The following is a 20,286-nucleotide window of genomic DNA, read 5'->3' as shown; positions in this document are numbered from 1 at the left end:
GTCTGTTCAACCCAACTTTTAACATCTGAAAAGGACAGTGGCAACACATGATCAGTGTCTCTGTTCCAAAGCCTGCCTAGCTGTCTGGTCAGCCATCTTGTTCCCCCCAAAAAGCCCACTTGAGCTGGAACCCAACTTAACTGAACCAAAAGATCAATTAGCTGCAATCCAGTATTCAAAAGCCTTATTTCATTCACCAGATTACATTTATATTCTATGCCTACACTCTGATAGGGAGTCTGGGAGCAATACTGCCCTGTCAGGGTTCACATCCCTAACACACTCCAATGCCATAGGCATAAATTCAGCAGTCACTATTGAAACCCAAACATTCATTAGGCCTTTGGGACCCCAAATGCTGTAATGCAAAAGATTGCACCCACATGCCTGCCCTGTAGTTCCCGGGATCCTTCTGTGTAAATTTCACATCACCATTTAGAAAAAATCCACTTCACTGCTCAATATTATGTCTGATCCAAGCTGACTTTTCATAGTTCCACCACAACTCAGATCAATCAGAGGAGGTATCCACAGCCATTCATAAGGCCAGCAAGCCAATAGTCAATGGATACTCAAACCTTGCAGCACATTGGTCCTCAGCCAAGCCTGAATCATGACCACACATGGAGCATACTTAACTTCCCAGGAAGCAGCAAACTCCATTTCACTTGGATGAAGTACTCTAATCCTGTTGCTGCTGTCTAAGAGTGTCCCATTGTCCAGGTGTGCTCACAAGGGCTTCCTCCCTTGCAGAGCTCTGCACTGTGGAAGGTCGGTCAGACATTGAGGAGAATGAGGCAGCCACTGTAGGGGCAAAGATCTATGTGCACACTGGAGTCCCAAGGGTTCTGGCTGATGCTCCAAGTGAGCTCTATGGTAGCAAAACAAGGTTTTTATGTATGAAGCTATTACAGGAATCTGCCCCCCCCCCCCCGCTTAAAAATTATGGTGTGTATTCAGTTTGTAACATTTCCTACCATATTATCTGAAAGAGTGATTACACTATGAAATGAAAAGAGGGTTGTTAGCAAGAAGTGAGTCTCAAGGTGAAATGCATTCACCCATTTCTCTCTATGGAGTGGTGATTCTCAATCAAGGGTAGTCATAACTTTTAATATTCCCTTTCTACCTGCTCTGTTCTCATAAGGTCACTGAAGTCTGAAACTGAACCGGATGGTTTCTGCTGACACTTTACATTGGCAAAGTTGTTTCCTCTGTTTCATTAATGAAGCTCTTTTTGTTCCTTCTGTCTGATGCAATTTGCCTCCACCTTGGCAGTGAAAGATGCTACCTCCTGTGCGTAAATGCATGATAAAGGACAGGTGAAAGGCGGGGAGATAGAAGAGTCATCAAAAGGCTCTTCCTTGAACTGTTTGAGCTTTGATATTTCACAGCTGCAGGATGTTTCTTCCACGGATATGTAGCAGCATAGTGTTGATGTCTATGTAAATTTTTAATAGTTGTGCTTTATTATTTGTAGATACAAGCAAAATCTGCTGCATAATGTCGCAGTATATCCCTACCCTTCACAGGCGTATTCTGGGGATCTAGGCAGCCTGGAATAAGAGCTTTGTACTGCAATTCAGACCACTCACCTGGGGAAGGGAGGTTCAGCAAAGGGAAGGGATGGATACATCTCCCTTCCCACCTTCATTGTCCAATTGTTTTGGCACTAGAAGACTGCCAGTCCCAAACTAGCATTTTATAGAAGGGGCAACACTGTCCTGGAGAGTAGGAAGGGAAGAAAAGTATCTTCTCCTTCCTTCTGCAATGTAATTATATAGTGCAGGGGAGAGTGCTTTAAGCTCACAGTATGCATCCTCCCAGGCTGACCCCCCAACTTATTGTAAGTGGTCAGAGACTTGAGAGGGAGAATCCTTTCTCTTCCCCTGTCCTCCATCTTCTTCCTTCTGTCCCAACTGACACCCAAGCATTCTAGGCATCATCTGCTCTCAACCATAGTTCTACACATTCTACCTGATTTCTAGTTTCTACAGCGCCCCCTGCCCTGTCTAAATTATGTACTTCTTGGAAGCTCACAGGTTCTTTTCAGGTAGGTTTGGTATATACAGTATTATAAAAACAGCAGTCCATTACTCAGATTGGTTGTCGTTCTCCTAATGTAAGCCTCGAGTTGTCCACAGTTCAAGAAGGACACTGACAAACTGGAACGTGTCCAGAGGAGGGCAACCAAAATGGTCAAAGGCCTGGAAACGATGCCTTATGAGGAACGGCTAAGGGAGCTGGGCATGTTTAGCCTGGAGAAGAGGAGGTTAAGGGGTGATATGATAGCCATGTTCAAATATATAAAAGAATGAAAGGTTGTTTTCTGCTGCTCCAGAGAAGCGGACACGGAGCAATGGTTCCAAACTACAAGAAAGAAGATTCCACCTAAACATTAGGAAGAACTTCCTGACAGTAAGAGCTGTTCGACAGTGGAATTTGCTGCCAAGGAGTGTGGTGGAGTCTCCTTCTTTGGAGGTCTTTAAGCAGAGGCTTGACAACCATATGTCAGGAGTGCTCTGATGGTGTTTCCTGCTTGGCAGGGGGTTGGACTCGATGGCCCTTGTGGTCTCTTCCAACTCTATGATTCTATGATTATATTCTATGAATGCTTGTTCTCTTTAGTAACTGTGTTGTAACCTGAAAGCCTCACATCATTTACATTCAGACCGCTACCAAATTTATGAGATTACACCAGAGTATGAATTTTACCTGAAGTGAAATTTCAGGTCAAGCCTAGAAGTTCCTGTTTAGGGGAAGCATCTATTGAATGTTGAGGAAAGCAAATCACACTGGGATGAGGCAAAAAATGTTTCAAAAAAGCTTAGAGAAACTTATGGTGCGCCCGTCCGCCCCCCGGCTCTGTCTAAAGCAAATTGTTAAGGGGAATTTAGTCTAAGAGAAATACTTGTAAAATTGAAGCAATCTAGGACCAATTCTCAAGGGTGGTGGTGGTGTGTGTGCCTGTTTCATGCATCTCTGAGGCCTATCCTTCACATGAACAGCAGATAAGGTGGTAAAACTGTTTCTGGTTGTATCACCGTGGACTGCAGTTGGAGGCCAGAGTGCTCATCCATATCTTAAACAAGCAACCAAATGTAAATCCTTGAACACTGGCAACCTGGCAAGTTAAGTGGGAATTGATTCTTTTAACTTTCTTACTGGCATCTAGTTTTCTGTGTGCAGGGTTTTTATGTTCTATGTTTTGTTTGTTTTGAAGATTGAGCTGCGTTCAGTCATGTGAGACCCCACATGGCATGTGAAGTGATTCAACTGAGACCACATGTTTATCTTCTAGTAATATATATGGCTTAACTTGCCCATGAGGGTAACTTCTGAAGTGATGTTATGAGGCAAATGTGGGAAATGTCCAATGAAATTTTGATGCAAGTAAAGATAGAGCAAATTCTTATAAGAGTGAGTGGTATTTTGTATTTCAGGATAATATTTAGAACTGGGCACCATTTCTTAGAACACTGAATTCCTCCCAATGCATTAAATGAAAGTTTTCTAACACCATCTCATTATACAGTAGCTAAGCATGTTTTACTTTGTATTTTGCACAAGAACGGAAGGAGCTTAAAAATTATGTTCTGTAGGGAAAATCCAGTTCTATACATTTAAAGTTTGAATGCCATTACTCAACATCACTCTCATCATGAGCTGACTAGACCAGTATAGTTCTCCCCCCCCCCAATGGAAATTCAATTACTACATGAAATAGCAAAGTTTTATGCCTGAACAAGGGAGAACTTTTAGAAGACAGACTTTAAAAAAAAGGTTCCAAGCGAAATGAGCTTATTTTTCAGTTATTGGAATTCTGTACATAATAATGATATTCTGGCTTTTAATGGCTTGTTATCTGACCTGTAATTATCATGCAGATCTTTATAACAACACAATTTCCATTAAAAATAAACAGAGAAGTTGGGGTAGTTTGTGTCTCCTCATAGATAAAAGCCTCAAAGTTTCAGGAGATTCTGACTCCTACCTTTGGCTCAATTTCAAGCACTGTATCGTTTTTGAAAGAAATGTTTCTGTGCACTTATAGCCATCAATATTACTGTTATGAAGTCCTTATCCTATCACTTCTAGCTACCCCAAATAGTTAGCAATGTCCTTGTTCTGCAGTGGCTGTAGGCCAAGAGGAAAGAAACTAAAGAGTTATGACTACTTTAAGCTAATGGAAATTATCTGTTAGCTGAGTGGTATTGCTGCTGCTTTTACATCCAAGAGGCCTTGTTTGGTCCCCGCAGAGAGAGATTCCTTACATATTCTCTCTCCCTTCAGTGCTGAATGTTCAGATACTTGGAAAGAAGTATCAGGTGGCCTTCTCATTTTTTCCTCCCTCTGTGTATCTTTTTTTAAACCAAGCTGTATCTATTTGGACCTTTTAACTTTACATAGGTCATTTCTTCCAGTTTATTCATCAACCTGTTCCCCTTTATCTGCTTCTTTTCTTTTCCTGTCCGATTTTGTTTGGATATATATATATATTTCAAACCATGGTTAGGTTTATAAGAGGTTTCAAAATAATTTTGCCTCTTGACATATTGATATTTCTTATTTCTATGCTGATTACTCTCTTTCATATTGACAAGAAACCATACTCGCCCACCCTATGTGCTGCAGCAGTATTGATAACAGTAGTCACATTGAGTCCCAGTGCACAGCAATTCCAACATTAGAGTTATTCTCCTAATTCATGCAGAATTAACTCAGTTTGGGGGACAATAATGGAATGGAGCAATTTGGTTATCCTTAGCCTAGGCTGAGGATGATCATCGCTAGCCTGACTCTATGCTAGCAAAGATTTGTTTCATTCTTCAATTTGATGCATAGCAAAAGTGTTGGGTTTCAGTGCTCAAGTGGATTAAAATAAAGGGCAGTAGAAGTCAGTGAGGTGGGATGCTAACATAACCTCCAATCAGCTGCATTGTGGTGACCAATGGGAGGTGAAGGGTGGTGCAGTGCAAACACACTGGTGGACCTCTGCATTGGCTATGCCAGTGCATTTGCACCACACCAACCTTGCCCCTCCACTTCTGCCTTCCAGTATGAAGCAGCAGCAGCAGCACTGTTGCACTGACTGCTAATGATAGAAGATCTTCTGCCTCGTCCTACCCAATGTCATAAGGCAGTGGTTTTCAACCAATGTTTCATGGCACCCTGGGGTGCCTTGAATGATAGTCAGGGGTGCCATAGGCAACACTGGCCTCTGTCCCTCTTTCCTTCCCTCCCTCCTCTGATGCCCTCTCACATCTCTGCCTCCCAAATACTTGCATGGCTATTGGTTGCAGCAGCCCTGCAAATGAATGGTGCCTTTGGGACTGGTCAGGGGGTGCTGGTTGCCAGGAGCTGAGGCAGCCTCAGAGTAGGCAAGCAAGCCGGCAAGCCCTTGCTGTTGGGAATGGACAGATAAGTCCCAGGCCCCTGTGGGGCAATGTGAGGTGACACCTCTCTTTGGAGCAGGGAGGGGGCAGCTCAGAGACCAGGGGTGGCAGGAGAGGGGAGAGGAGAGGAGACTGAGGGAACACTCCACAAGGGAGGGTGTTCGAAAAAGGGTGAGAGGCTGCCAGCTGTGCAGGCAAGGGGTGACATAACTGGGCTCCTGAGCTCCACAGGAGTGCCACAGAAAGAATGCAGTTGGTCAAGGGAGCCATAGGTTCAAAAAGGTTGAAAACCTCTGTCATAAGGGATTCTTTTATTGTCTAATTTCACTTTCACATATCACCCAAAAAATGTGGTTTCAGAATGGGGGGAAATTAGACTTCCCCATAAGCACTGAATTGCCAAAAGCACCAATTATTATCATCATCATCACTACCTATATTATCACCTAAAAATAACAAGAGACAGCAAACAGCAACATATATCCTTAAGATATATGTGCTACCAGTGTAACAAAATTAAAAATTCAGAACAATTATAATAAATTTAAAGCCTTCAGTTATCTGTGATTTGTGAAACAAGCCTTAATGAACTCTTGACAGGAAAGGACGTTTTACCACACTTTCCCACCACAAGCTATAAATCAAAAGTACATTTTCATAAATAACCTTGATCAAGGTCACTCTGATAGCACTTTCCTACATGATGGTATTTCACCATATACAGTGCTATTTTTCTAGAAAAAGAGGTGCTGGAACTCACTGCGAATGCCTCACTTGTTCTCTTATAATGACAGTGGTGCCCACCTGAGAGGTACCGGAATTGAGTTCCAGCTGAAAGAAAGCCCTGTTTGGATTTTAAAAGATAAAAACAAACTGGAAGCAGCTGGTGCCCACTGGGTCTGGTGGAGCAGAGAGGGCAGGTCAGCTAACAGTAGACAGAGCCAGGGGTAACAACAGTCAGGCAAGAAACTGAGGGCAAAGATTCAAATCCCATGCAGACCGACATGGGAGTAAACCTTCTTAGAACTCACTGGGGCTTTCTTCTGAGTAGACCTACATGTTTTGTAGGTTTTGCTTATACACAACCTTTTCCCCCCTTGGGTGAGAGATGCAAAAAAGGGCCTTGCACGTTAGTTATGTGTAACTTGCAGCGAAGTTACAGGGAACCAGGCAGAGGGCCTTATCTGTAGTGGCACCCTCCCTGTGGAATGCCCTCCCTTCAGATGTCAAGGAGATAAAGAGTTACACAACTTTTAGAAGACATCTGAAGACAACCCTGTATTGGGAGGTTTTTAACGCTTGATATTTTATGTTTTTAGATATGCTGTAAACCACCCAGAGTGGCTGGGGAAACCCAGGCAGATGGGCAGGGTATATGTAATAAAAATATTATTATTATTAGTTGTGCAGATGAGATAACTTATCAGGTGTAGCTTGTTCCCCCTTCTACCCAACCATTAAGGTTGCAGAAGCCACCTGTGTTCTGCCAAAGGTCTCTGCTGAGTAGAACTTTGCAGGGATGGGGCAAACAAGAAGTTACTACAGGGTGGGTAGGACGAGGGGAAGAGAGAGTAGCCTCTAACTTTGGGGTGTTTGTCCATCTCCACATGCACTGAGCAGCCAAAGACAAGAACACAGTGGTAAATTTACAGTACAGTGGTAAATACTACTGATGTGTTAATAAACCCATTCACTTGCTGTTTTTTTTTTTTTTTTTTTTTTTTTTTTTTTGCTGCTCTCACAAGTTCATCATGTTTGTTAAACCCAATCCATTTTAACATCAACTTTAAACTTATCTCCAAATGCCTGGATGGAATGCCAAGATTTACGTGCTTTCTCCATAATTGTCATATGGTTGATCTTTTGAATTAGTAACTCAACTTGGATTGCTGTTCTGGCTACTTCTCAGGTTATATCATGTGCTTGTACTAAACTGTGAACTTACATGCAAGATTATGATTCATTTATTATTGCATCAGGAACTAGTATATAGTTTGGGCTTACCCAAACCAAAAATCAATTAGGAGCAAAAGCAGTACAAAATGTTCCCTTGTACATTTCTAGCTTCCAAATACACAAATAAGCAGTGTATTGCAAATATTTATTACCTTTTTGAAAAGTGTTGTTTTGATCTTACATACATTAATTGTAGCAATTTCATCTGACTTGTATGGGGGGGCAACTTCTATTTGCATGTTTATGGCACCACCTAGTGGATTCTACTATATAGCATTAATGTAAGCTTACATTAATGTATACTTCAGTGTTTGAATCTATATACTGTATCTATGCTGCTGCTCATACTTTAGGATCAATAGATCCAATATAGTTGGTCATAGCGCAAATTAATACATGCAGCCTCACCCTTTGGCACGGTACACCTCCAAGAGCCATCAGCGTAATTGGGCAACTGTTAAGTAAAACTTAGAAGGTTGGCTCTGAAACAGAACATTCCTGCTGCTAACATAACACTGGGTTGTGCCGAAATAGTATAATAGAGAAAGCAGATATAGCTTGTGGTCCTCATAGTATAATAAGGTCATATTAACAATTTATGTCATGCTATAGATAATTTACTCTGTTTGAGCTGTAAAACAGACCTTGTTGCCCATTATTTGGTTAAAAGTAATCACATAATCATAATTTATATGAATGTCCATAGTGGTTTCTAGAAAATCTGGTAATTTGCTAAATTTGCAACACAAAACCATAAGTTAAATAGGTTACTGTAACTTCAATGGTGACTAGAACCTGTCAGAGTGGTGTTGCTGATTACCAGTTAGGCAGAATGGGCCAAAGAAGCAGCAGAAGTTTGTGTATGAAAACTCCTCTTCTTGCATGACTAGACGCAGATATGAACACCAGCTGCATTCACTGGGGCTCATCCTGATAGTTCACATTTATAATAGCTCACAACATTCAACAAAATTTTCTAAAAACATGATGAAAACAAAATGCAGCTGTGTATCACAAATAAAACTGGCCCCTGTACAAAACCTGAAAAATTGGAGAGTCAGAATCCAGTAAACTTTGGAGAGAACAATGAGTTTTTAAGAGGAATTTAAAGGGCACTACTGTCTCTAGAGGCTGGGCTGTATCACCAAGAAGGCCGGGGTCTGTATTGTATAACCAAATGCAGAGCAGAATGTGTGGGAATGAAAACTGAGAAGAATGTGAGGGTGACTGGATTGGGCCCCAATTCATATTGTAGCCATGATCTGCAAGAGTCAAAGGGAAACCTGGCATATTCTTTAGAAGATGCAACAAATGACTCTTTCTGTAGCACCCAAGTTCATTTTAGGACAAGTGAGGTAGAAACCAAAGTGACACAGCTAAATTCATTTCTGGAAGGCTTTACTGAAACATGTTTCAATCATTTAGGAGTGGCTGCAAAGCAGCTCAAAAAATTATGAGACGAATGAGTCACTGAGCTTCTGGAATATAAAATATGATGTGCTACTCCTGCTTGGTACAAGAAGTGCCAATATTTTTAAAATTCATGTGCTTAACTTGATGATGGTTTATGGCTTAGATTTATTTTTTAAAATCATGCTTCAAAGATATATGTGGCAGCATCATGCACTTCCTTTTGATTAATACAGATAAAGCAATGCCAAAGTATGAATGAACAATCAACTCTGATTGCCTAAATTTTGAGACTGCATTTGTGTATAAAATTAATGTAAGATGTTAATTTCAAAAATCAGTACACTGCCAGATGTGTGGTGTACCTTAATTTAGCATTGATTGGTCAGGTCATTCGTACAGAAATATATGAAATCTAAACTAGTTTGAGTCCATTTTTATTTTCTCCTTACAGTAATAATGTTTGGGTAGTGGTGCTGGAGCAACAGCAATCAGAGAACTAGATCCTGAGTTTTTACTCCTTGAATGGAAGGAGCCTCCACTCATAAAAGATCTCTGCTCATGGAAGGGCTCCTACCTTATGCAGAACTCTCCTTCCATGAATGGAAGCTCTGTTCATGGAGCACAAACTTCAGCATCAAAGCCAGGAAGGCTGAGACCCATTTTGGTCCATTAGTTTTTGTTATTAAATGTGCATATAAATTTTTTGACCAATAAATCAATCAATCTCTGAACACAGATGTAAACTAGAGATGCACACTTCACGACCTTTCATTTCACTTCTGAGACCCCCATTCATTTTATTCCTTTCCCTTCTCACTGTTAATGTTTTGTTCATTTTTCATTTGTTCTTTGTTTCTGCAATGATCACAGCAGAGACCCACCCTGTCATGTCTGATCTATAACATCGGTATTTTCCACCTAATAACATAAAAGTCTCGAAGTATTATACTACTCTCCAAAAACATTAAACCTACAAAGGCTCAGACAGATTGGACAAAGGGTCTTCCCGTTTTATAAGCAATTGAAAAGGAATGACATCACCTAAGTCCCCCTTAGCAGTTTTCATAACTCTCCCCAGGAATTAAATGTGTCCATGAAGAGGGCCATAAGGTGGTACATGAAAGCGCTTTCCCTAACACTCCAACACCTCAGGGGGTCTGAAGAAGGCTTTTAACTACATTCACCTGAGCAGTGTTAGAAACCTTTGTGCAACTAGAAACCCTGCATTATCAGGGTAACTAGCTATGCAAAGGCTTTTAAATACATCACCTCATAAACACTTTAAAGCCCCCAGACCCCACTCAGTGCAGAAAGCATACAGGATGGAAATGTTGCATGTGGGGTAGTACAGTGGTACCTCGGATTAAGAACTTAATTCGTTCTGGAGGTCTGTTCGTAACCTGAAGCAACACTTTAGCTAATGGGGCCTCCAGCTGCTGCAGCGCTGCCAGAGCACAATTTCAGTTCTCATCCTGAAGCAAAGTTCTTAACCCAAAGTACTATTTCTGGGTTAGCGGAGTCTGTAACCTGAAGCGTCTGTAACCTGAGGTACCACTGTATATACCCAGTCTGCATATATACAGACTGTATATACAGGGTCTGTATATACCCAGACCCTGCAATCATTATCTGAGGTTCCTCTTTGTGTACCCGTCAACGAGGGGGGGGGGGCAATATGAGAAGGGCTTTTTTCTGTGGTGATTCTCCATTTGTGGAATGCTCTACCCATCTGTCACCTTCATTCCATGGTGCCAGGTGAAAAGGATTCTATTTAACCAGGCCTTTGGCTTATTAACATTGTATGTCCTTTTAAATGTGTTGAGGTGTGTGCGTTGGTTTTGTTTTGTTTTTATTATGTTTTTCGTGTTCTCATTTTGTATTTTTATGTTGTGAACCTCCCTCTGATATTCACATGAAAGAAAATATACTAATTTAATAAAAATAATAAAACTATAGTAGTAGACATCTGCCCATTCACCTTTCAACATTTTGCACTACTCTCAGGTTCACGTCCCTTCTTCCCATTCATTTAACTTCATACTGCAACATTCTTAATGACAGGCTTAATGCAAAGTTCCAGGATCACCTACTGCACCAACAACATACACTATAAAGAAACAAACTATCTGTACATTGATATTGGGTGAGCATACGCCCCACTTATTCTTAGTGAGTGAAGGACAGGAAGGGTTCAAAGAGGCAAATACATTTCTAATTGGCACTAATGTGCAATGTGATAACAGGAGTGCAAGGTATAGGGGTAGAAGGGGCTTCAACCCCCTCAGTATTTCTAGGCAGGGGGCTGAGTCTGCAGTATTGAGGGGGCCACCATCCCCTGCAGTCCCCAGGCGAGAACGAACGCCCAGCCTCAACTTTGCTCTTGAGTCAGGTCTGACCTGGGGGCCAAGTAGAGAAGAGGCAGTGGCAGCAGTGTTGCTGCCCCTCTCCTGTAAAGTGCTGCACGTGAGAGGGAGTTGCAAGCTCCTTTGCACTCAGCCGCAGCTCCACTCCTGGGTCAGGTCTGACAGCAGGAGAGTTGCAGCAGCGTTGCTGCCCCTCTGCTTGACTGGGCCGCGCCATACAAGGATGCTGCAGAGGCAGCATTCTTGGGCAAGTGCTGCCCCACCAGGTGGCAGCGGGAGGCATGGAGGGTGATTTTTGCCCTCCATACCCCCTGCCACTGACGGGCGAGCGCTGGCCCGCCGGGTGGAGGCAGGAGGCTTGGAGGGCGATTTATTTCTGGGAAGGCGCTCTGGCATTCCTCAAAGGGACTCCCGCATGTCCCAGCAGGCCTGGTCAGATGGGGGGGGGGAGGGCATCACACATGTGATGTCATGCACATGTTACAGCCTCCCCCCACCCCCACAGTGTTGGGTCTAACTCATCGCTCCTGTGTGTTAATGAAGTATTTCTAAATGGCAAAAATATGTAACTGGAATAATGAATTCAAGTCTGACTGTTTTTCTGGAGCCGTGTCTTGTTATAAAGAGAAAATCAGAGAACATTACATTGTTGGAGTTTTAACACAACATTCAGGTTATCATTGCAATTTAGAATGCTTTCCCTATCTCACAGTTCTAAATCCTCCAATGTTTAAACTACTTCATCTAGATAACGGTGCAGACAAAGCAGAAATATAAGCTTGCCAATTATATTGGCGGTACAGGGAGATCGGATTTTGAATACTAAGTCTGCCGTTCCCTTTTCTCTCTTTTGCTTTGTTTGGGCTTCTGTCCAAGACCATCAGCACAATAGACTCTAGCTTTATGGGGGAAGTAACACAGAACATTCTGAGGGCGGCAGAAAAATAGGGTGTGTTGATTTAAATGAGAAGGAAAGGCTGGGTTTGCAAAACCTCACACAGTATGCAAATAGAATAAATTATTCCCCTTATATTTGAAGTTAATTTAAAGGGCCCTCCTACCTCCAAGGGACACTTTCAGTGTTGGCAAAAGTGGGCAATGGGCTATTTATCCATGTAAAGGGGCCACCCCTGCCCTTCCTTTGACTTCTGTAATCACAGTTGGCCATTCTTCCTTCCTTCAGACAATCACCCTCACAGTAGTAAGATATTCCTTTCCATCTGCTGCTGAGCTGCAAATCCCAACTGCCCCAGCAAGCTTGACCGATAGCCAGGGATAATGGGAACTGCAGTTTAGCCGTATCTGGAGGATCAGTGATTCTCTACATCTGTCCTAATACATGCTGGATTAGGCCACTGACTCATTTGGTCCAGCATTCTGTTCTCACAGTGGCCAACCAGATGCCCATGGCAAGCCTACAAACATTATATACATAATTTCTGTATATGTGTGTGTTTAAATGTTTATATTTTGCCTACACAGGGTGGTTTACAGAATATAATAAAATACATCTATCAATCAAATAACAAGCCAAATATATTAAAAGTATATTAAATATACCAGGTTGAATGATGGAATTTGAAAGCATGTGAGGTTGGGATCGGTGCTCAGGCTGAAAGAGTCTTTGAAGAATTGTCTTTTAGTCCAGCTGAGGAGCAGTAACTATGTTTACGTCTTATTTTTGGTAAAATAGTACAAAATTTGTGAAAGAGATTTATCACAGACAATAAAAAGGTAAAGGTACCCCTGCCCGTACGGGCCAGTCTTGACAGACTCTGGGGTTGTGTGCCCATCTCACTTAAGAGGCCAGGGGCCAGCGCTGTCCGGAGACACTTCCGGGTCACGTGGCTAGCGTGACATCGCTGCTCTGGCAAGCCAGAGCCGCACACGGAAACGCCGTTTACCTTCCCGCTAGTAAGCGGTCCCTATTTATCTACTTGCACCCGGAGGTGCTTTCGAACTGCTAGGTTGGCAGGCGCTGGGACCGAGCAGCGGGAGCGCACCCCGCCGCAGGGATTCGAACCGCCGACCTTTCGATCGGCAAGCCCTAGGCGCTGAGGCTTTAACCCACAGCGCCACCTGTGATCACAGACAATAGCAGTCCTCAATAAATCCTATGCAAACTCGTCATGTAAATTCCAAATTTAAATGTCTCTGAATTGCCATTCTAATATTAGACTGATCTTCCTTATTGATTAGGGCCTCATTCTTACATCTTCAGCATGACTGAGTATATGTGTCAAAAATTTAAACAATGTTTCGGTGTTATATGCCACCAAGTATATAACAATTTCCCTTTGAATTAGCAACTAGTGAACAATTTTCACTATGTTCAAGTCTTGAAGCTTATATAATGTCTCAGATCTTGTGTCCAACAAACCATAAAATGTGTCACCTGTTCAGTTTCACAATAATATCCTGGCAGCAGTTTTAATAAAGCAAGTGGTTTTTGTTGTTTGCTTTTCCCTCAAATTGTGTTAACTCAGCTGTAAATGTTCTTCCTATAACCACTTCACGTACTTTGATATCTCAGATGTAATAGATATTCAACTAATAATAACTGATACGGTGGTGCCAGCAAAGTAACAAATCCTAATTTGTTTCTCTCTCTTCTGTTTCTCCTCCACCTCCCCTTGCAGAATATGTCAGAACGTCACAATGGTCCCATCTAGCAACAGTACAATCTCTTCCTTGGTTTCTGTGAGCGCTGTCTGGATTCAAGACTCCCAAACAACAGGCCTCCCAAGTGATGCATCCTCGTTCACTAGCAGCCATGGCCTCTCCCAAGCAAACGAGAGCTTCTCTTTCACCACTATGGAAATGACCAATGGATCACAAGTTCCTGCTGATCCTTTGGGTGGCCACACCGTTTGGCAAGTTGTCTTGATTGCTTTACTCACTGGCTTCTTGGCCCTTGTGACCATCATAGGAAACATCCTCGTGATCGTGGCATTTAAAGTCAACAAACAGCTGAAAACTGTTAACAATTACTTCTTGCTGAGCCTTGCTTGCGCAGATTTGATCATTGGCATTATTTCCATGAACCTGTTCACTACATATATCATCATGGGCCGCTGGGCTTTGGGAAACCTGGCCTGTGACCTGTGGCTCTCCATCGACTATGTAGCTAGCAATGCCTCAGTTATGAATCTGCTGGTCATAAGCTTTGACAGATATTTTTCCATCACAAGGCCACTTACCTACAGAGCAAAACGAACAACCAGAAGAGCTGGGGTGATGATTGGCTTGGCTTGGGTCATCTCCTTTGTCCTTTGGGCCCCTGCTATTCTGTTCTGGCAATATTTTGTTGGGGAGCGAACTGTTGGTGAAGGTGAATGTTACATCCAGTTCCTGACTGAGCCTATCATCACTTTTGGCACCGCAATAGCTGCCTTTTATTTGCCCGTCACCATTATGAGTATTTTGTACTGGAGGATATACAAGGAGACAGAGAAGCGTACCAAAGAGTTAGCAGGACTCCAGGCCTCTGGCAGCGAAGCTGAGGCAGCACGCTTTGTCAACCAGACAGGCAGCTCTAGAAGCTGCAGCAGCTATGAGCTGCAGCAGCATAATACAAAGCGCTCAAAGAGAAGAAAGTATGGCGGCTGCCACTTCTGGATGACATCCAAGAGCTGGAAGCCAAGCCCAGATCAGGTTGATCAGGAGCACAGCAGCAGTGACAGCTGGAACAACAATGATGGCAACGCATCTCTTGAGAACTCTGCTTCGTCGGATGAAGACGACATTGCCTCTGAGACCAGGGCCATCTATTCCATTGTACTGAAGCTTCCAGGACATAACACTATCCTAAACTCTACAAAGCAACCCTCATCAGAAGACCTGCAGGGGTCAGAGGATGAATTGTCAAAGATGGACACAGAGTCAAAAGACAAGAAGCCTAAAAACCTTCATCCACAAAAGTGTTTAGAAGATGGAAACTTGCAGAAGAGCTTTCCTAAACTTCCTGTTCAACCAGGATCAGCAACACACACAGGAAAGGCTACTGATGGCATTTCAACAGGACATAAGGCACCTGCTGCCCTGCCTTTGTCATTCAAGGAAGCTACCCTGGCCAAGAAGTTTGCCTTGAAGACAAGAAGTCAGATCTCCAAGCGGAAACGAATGTCACTCATCAAAGAAAAGAAAGCTGCACAGACACTCAGTGCCATTTTGTTTGCCTTCATTATCACATGGACCCCATACAACATCATGGTCTTGGTAAACACCTTTTGTAATAAATGTATCCCCCAAACCTTTTGGAACCTGGGGTATTGGCTTTGCTACATCAATAGCACAGTGAACCCTATGTGCTATGCACTGTGTAACAAAACATTCAGAACCACTTTTAAGATGTTACTGCTATGTCAATGTGACAAACGTAAACGACGTAAGCAACAGTACCAGCAGAGACAGTCCGTCATTTTTCATAAGCGGATTCCACGGGAAGCTTCATAAAATAGTATGTTTTAACAATGGAAAAACATATTAAAGGGATTGCAAAAATGGGAGGGAGGGTGGTTGCTGGAGCCAACTACAAATATTTCATCTTCAAGATGAGAAAGGATCAGTCTGGTGTATGCATCTATCCTTTTAATACTTCCTGTTTAATGCAATGGTTTATACCGCATTAAGCAAAAACAAACTAATTGCAGAGGTTTTTTACTAAGGAACAATCAAACGTCTGAAGGTTTTGCTACAAAATCCCAAGGAGTTGCAGTGCAATTATGAAAGCTATTGGTGATCTGCCCAATTATTCAAATGTAAATCCATTCTGGGATCTCAGGTGAGCACATGCAGCTAGCCCATTCCTAAGGAGTAAAGTAGGTTTTAGCTGAAGTAACTAGTTGGACGGATCTATCAAAAGAAAACATATGTGTGCATTCTAAGCTTAGGTTGCACCAAACCTCTTAGAGCTTCCCTTCCTCACCTCTTTTGGATGTAATGACAATTCTTGTGGGCCAAGTTATTAAAGAATCTGCAGAGGAGAACCCAAGGCACTCAGAGCCTGCCGTCTGTTTACCAGGAAATAAGATGCCTGTATTTTGAGGCACTGCTTATCATGATTGTCAGATGCGAGCAGCACAAAGGGGCCTTGAAAATCATTTTTCAGCTTATATTTATGTTTTCTAATTTATTCTGAAATTTTGGCTTCTCCTTAAAGTGGCGAACCCCTCACAATAAATGAGCACCACATTGAAGAACACCAGAAGGCCCCTGTTTTATGATTGTTATAGATGCAGTTTTAATTATGTTTGTGCCTCGTCCTGGAATTGCTTTGCAATGAAGGGCGGGTTAGAAATATTTTTAAATAAACAAACAAATAAGGGCACTTACTATAGTCACACATTTTTACAACGGAAATGAGTATCATGTATATTTTTCATATAGAGATGTACCTTGAAGAGCTCACAGTCTCTCAACTGGAGATCTGAGGCCACATGCAGATGAGAGAATCCTTACTAATATTTACTTTAACAGAGAACACAAAATACTGGGAGCTGCAGTCTTTACAGGATGTACTTCTGCATCAAACGTGAATGTCGATGGACTTTTGGCCTGGTTCTCAGACTTCAATTATGCCAGTACAAATAGGATAGCGCCCAGTGTGGCTCTGGGAGTCTCCAGGTTGCTTAGAAGTTGACAGTGACTTCTGTGCAGATTAGGGGAGTCCAGCCCACTCTGCTGGTTTGGGGGGTAGGCAAGAGGGGACAAGAAGGAGTTCTGAGGACAGCACCAGGAAGAAAGCATGTGATTATTTCAGTGCATTTATTCAAGGGTTTGAAGAAGTCAAAAGTCTATGTAATAAGCACATCAGTTCTCTCAGGCAGGCTCCTAAATCAGACTGCACCAGGGGATTCTCAGAACGAGTGTCTGTCTCTATTTTCTGCACATTTAGAAAGTGTTTTTAGAAATGGGGGGAAATAATTATGTATTTAAAGAAACTGACTTGGCACTTTCCAAAATGCTTGTCAATCTTGAAAGCTTCTGTTGTTGTTATCGTTGTTGTTGTTGTTGTTACAACCAGTAGTGGAAAATTCAAGTTTGTGCAGTACAATGTCCCAAATTAATGTAAGTAGTCTGCTATTTTAAATAGCTAAGCACCTTCTGAGAAAGACAAAAAAAGGGCTTTAATATTTATAGTTGAGATGTGAGCAGTGATGGCTCCTGGTATTTATAATGTGGTCAGTTCCTGAGATCTTGGACACAACCCACCGTCCTCTTATGCAACTCCCATTCACTCAGTGATGATTGCAGAGGAGATGTTCCAAGTGGATTGTGCCTATACTGTACTTCACAAAAGTCAGGACTTCCCCAAGGAAAGGATTGTAATTTAAAACTTAGTTTCAGTTCAGATTTACTTACATTTTGAAAGGTAATTTTGTATGTTATGCTTTCAGTTGACCAAGCTTCTTTGTGTGGAGTTTTTTTTTCTCTTCCTTTTTTTTTTCATTAGACCTGACACTCAGATTTAACAAAAATAAAAGTGCAACTTCCTTTATGAAAAGGGGAATCAGTGTTGTGAACACAGAACTGGTATAAAAGCTGCTTTTGTATTCAGTGTAAGATGGTGTTTACAGATGATTTTGACAACAGTGGAAGTATATTAAATAGTGTCTGTGTATCTGAGCTATTTAATTTTGTGTTATGTTTATATGAAGAAATATTTATACATAAAAGCCACCAAAATGTTTTATTTAAATGTTGATAAATATTGCTCTTCAGTCTTCAACTGTAATGTCCTTTAAATGCAAAATCATAAAGGTGTTCTTGAGAAATGAACACAGCTTTCAGGTCTGTGCATCACTGATTGTAGTAGGTTCCATTTGTGAGCACGGAAGAGTTTCCCCCGTTTATTGCACTCCACCAACATAGACTGGTCTCGGCAGGGCTGGAGGTCAGGATAGCTGCAGCTGCCACGTACACCCAAAGGTGTATAGGGGAAACCTCCTATGAACTGCATGACAAGTATACACTGAACAGGAAAAGCTTTTCCCAGAATTGGGGAGGGGGACGATGACACAAAACAAGTTGGAAAGCAGCAACTACTATCAGACTCTAAGCAGTGGAGAACTTCCAGGTAGGAACTCTAAAGGAGGGGTGTGTTTTTGCTTTTCCTATGGAACCAAGTGATTAGGACTGCTGGCATGCATAAGGGTGTAGTGCTTTAGAGGCCAGGACCACAAGGTGCAGAATTGGAATAGCTTGGATACCATTGTGTAGTAAGGTGGGGCTGTAAATTTAAACAACAAATAAATAAAATACAAATGGTGAACTTGAGTAAATGTCAGAATTGCACCCCATACCAAATGCCAGATCTGCTTTTATTTTTTAAAACTCACATGCAACCCAAGGCACTTTAGAAGACCATCACATATAAAGCTCTCATGCCAGGCTCATCTAAAAAGCCAGTTACATATTCTACCCAAACAAATATAACAGAAACATCAATCTTTTTTCTTTTTTCTTTAAGGGTGGAATTCAGGCCAGAGAAGCATTGTGTGGGGATGGGGCTACAAATAATTTCCTAAGCAATCCCTTCCTGGTAGGTTTGCAAACTTGCCTGTTCCCTTGGAACTGTGGACAAAAGGAGAAGCATGGATTTCACAGAATCATAAAACTGGACAGTTGAAAGGGTTCTCGAGGATCATATAGTCCAACCCCCTGCCATGTGGAAATCATTTGGCCCAATGTGGGGTTCGAACCCACAACCCTGAATCTTAAGAAGCTCATGCTCCACCAACTGAGCCATCTCAGTCAATCCACATATAGGCTAGTGTTAAAGATGGAAAACAGAAAAAGCAAATACCTTGGGCGATGGCAGAGAATGCCCCACTGACCATTAGAATGATCTGTTTTTAACAAGTGAGTGGGCATACGGCCATGGACTGAGGGGCATTTTGCCTCCTGGCCCTATGAATGCAAAACTTCAGTGGGAACAGGAATCTGACAGCAAATAGTGCTTCCTCCCTCTAAGTTCTTGCAGCTTGTTAGGACATTGCCTCTTGAGTTACTTATTAAGAACAGAAAGACATTTCATAGCTCAAGTTGACCTTACAACTATTGTTTGAACATTTATATATACAGTATATTCATACATATATATTGTCATATCATTATCTTTTGCTATTTAGGGTAAATACAATTTCCTCTATGAGATGTGAGGAAGCCAGACTACAACAAGGAGGTTATCTTGCATATTGCTGATTTATTAATGAGAGAGTATTTTTTTAAATCAAAAGTTAGCATTTTTTTGCAAAAAAACAACTTGTGGCCACTGTTTACACGAAAAAGCAAACATGCGGGGATTGTTTTCAGAGAAATAAAATTAAATAAATCTGATGTTTGATGTGTGAAGATGTCTTTAACTATCCTTTGTAATTGTAGTGCAACTATAAAATGTTCAACGGCTTCTTGATGGAACAGTGCAATTTTAAGGGTAGGGTTGTGGTTGATTTTATTGTGCGAGCCCAAGTGTGCTTTGGTCAGTAAGAATTTAACAGCCTAGTCCATTATCATGCAGGTATACTCAGTTTCACTGCTACTTTCATACCAGGAGGGACTCAGCATGCACCATCCCCTGTCAGAAATAGAGTTCCACGAGTGCCTTAGCATCTCTGGCTCAAACAAACAAATATCTAGATATACCTCTGAGCAACTTAAGAGCTGCATCCTAATGCTAATACAGATTGGAAATGTTCTTTTGAGCAATTGACAGTATAAAAATAGCTATATTTTAGTTCCTTCCCTCTAGACCTTCATTGCACTCTGTTAACTAGTGATAGTGCTGGTGTAAAATGACCTTAACAGTCAATAAGAATTGCTTGTACAAAATCTACACTGATACCTTGATGTCGTCTCCCACCAGGCAAGAGTACCCCAAGGAGCCTTAAGGTGGCAGATGCTGGTATCGTGGATCAGGGTGCAAAGAAGTGCATGCATATAGGAATATATAACACCTTCGGTTCCATCTACATGTATAAAAACACACCTGACTGCATGCATGTATGAAATTGGCTTGTTCTTCAAAGAGTAGCAGCCTGTAGGTAATAGATGGCAGTTGGGGCACAAACATTCTGTCATAGACACAACTGTGTAGAGCAGGAATGGTAAACCCTTTGGAGGTTTGTATTGACATGTATTGACATGTATTGACATGT

General features: G+C 41.9%; 1 protein-coding gene and 1 long non-coding RNA gene across 3 annotated transcripts in view; one reads left to right on the top strand and one right to left on the bottom strand.

Annotated features, from left to right (window-relative positions):
• Positions 1-20,286, bottom strand: part of LOC307212372 — a 48,090-nt gene that overhangs the window by 16,822 nt on the left and 10,982 nt on the right. The window lies entirely within an intron of this gene.
• Positions 1-20,286, top strand: part of CHRM3 (cholinergic receptor muscarinic 3) — a 241,749-nt gene that overhangs the window by 221,238 nt on the left and 225 nt on the right. For both annotated transcript variants that reach the window (XM_079969516.1, XM_079969517.1), the window contains one exon: positions 13,768-20,250. In XM_079969516.1, the coding sequence (XP_079825642.1) occupies positions 13,787-15,583 (1,797 nt within the window). In that variant the 5' untranslated portion in view covers positions 13,768-13,786 and the 3' untranslated portion in view covers positions 15,584-20,250. The remainder of the gene's footprint in view (positions 1-13,767; positions 20,251-20,286) is intronic.

The sequence above is a fragment of the Podarcis cretensis genome (assembly GCF_951804945.1).
Source record: "Podarcis cretensis genome assembly, chromosome: 3".
NCBI classification, from domain to species: domain Eukaryota; kingdom Metazoa; phylum Chordata; class Lepidosauria; order Squamata; family Lacertidae; genus Podarcis; species Podarcis cretensis.
Note: the sequence above shows the minus strand (reverse complement) of the source record. Positions and strands in the feature narration are given on the sequence as shown.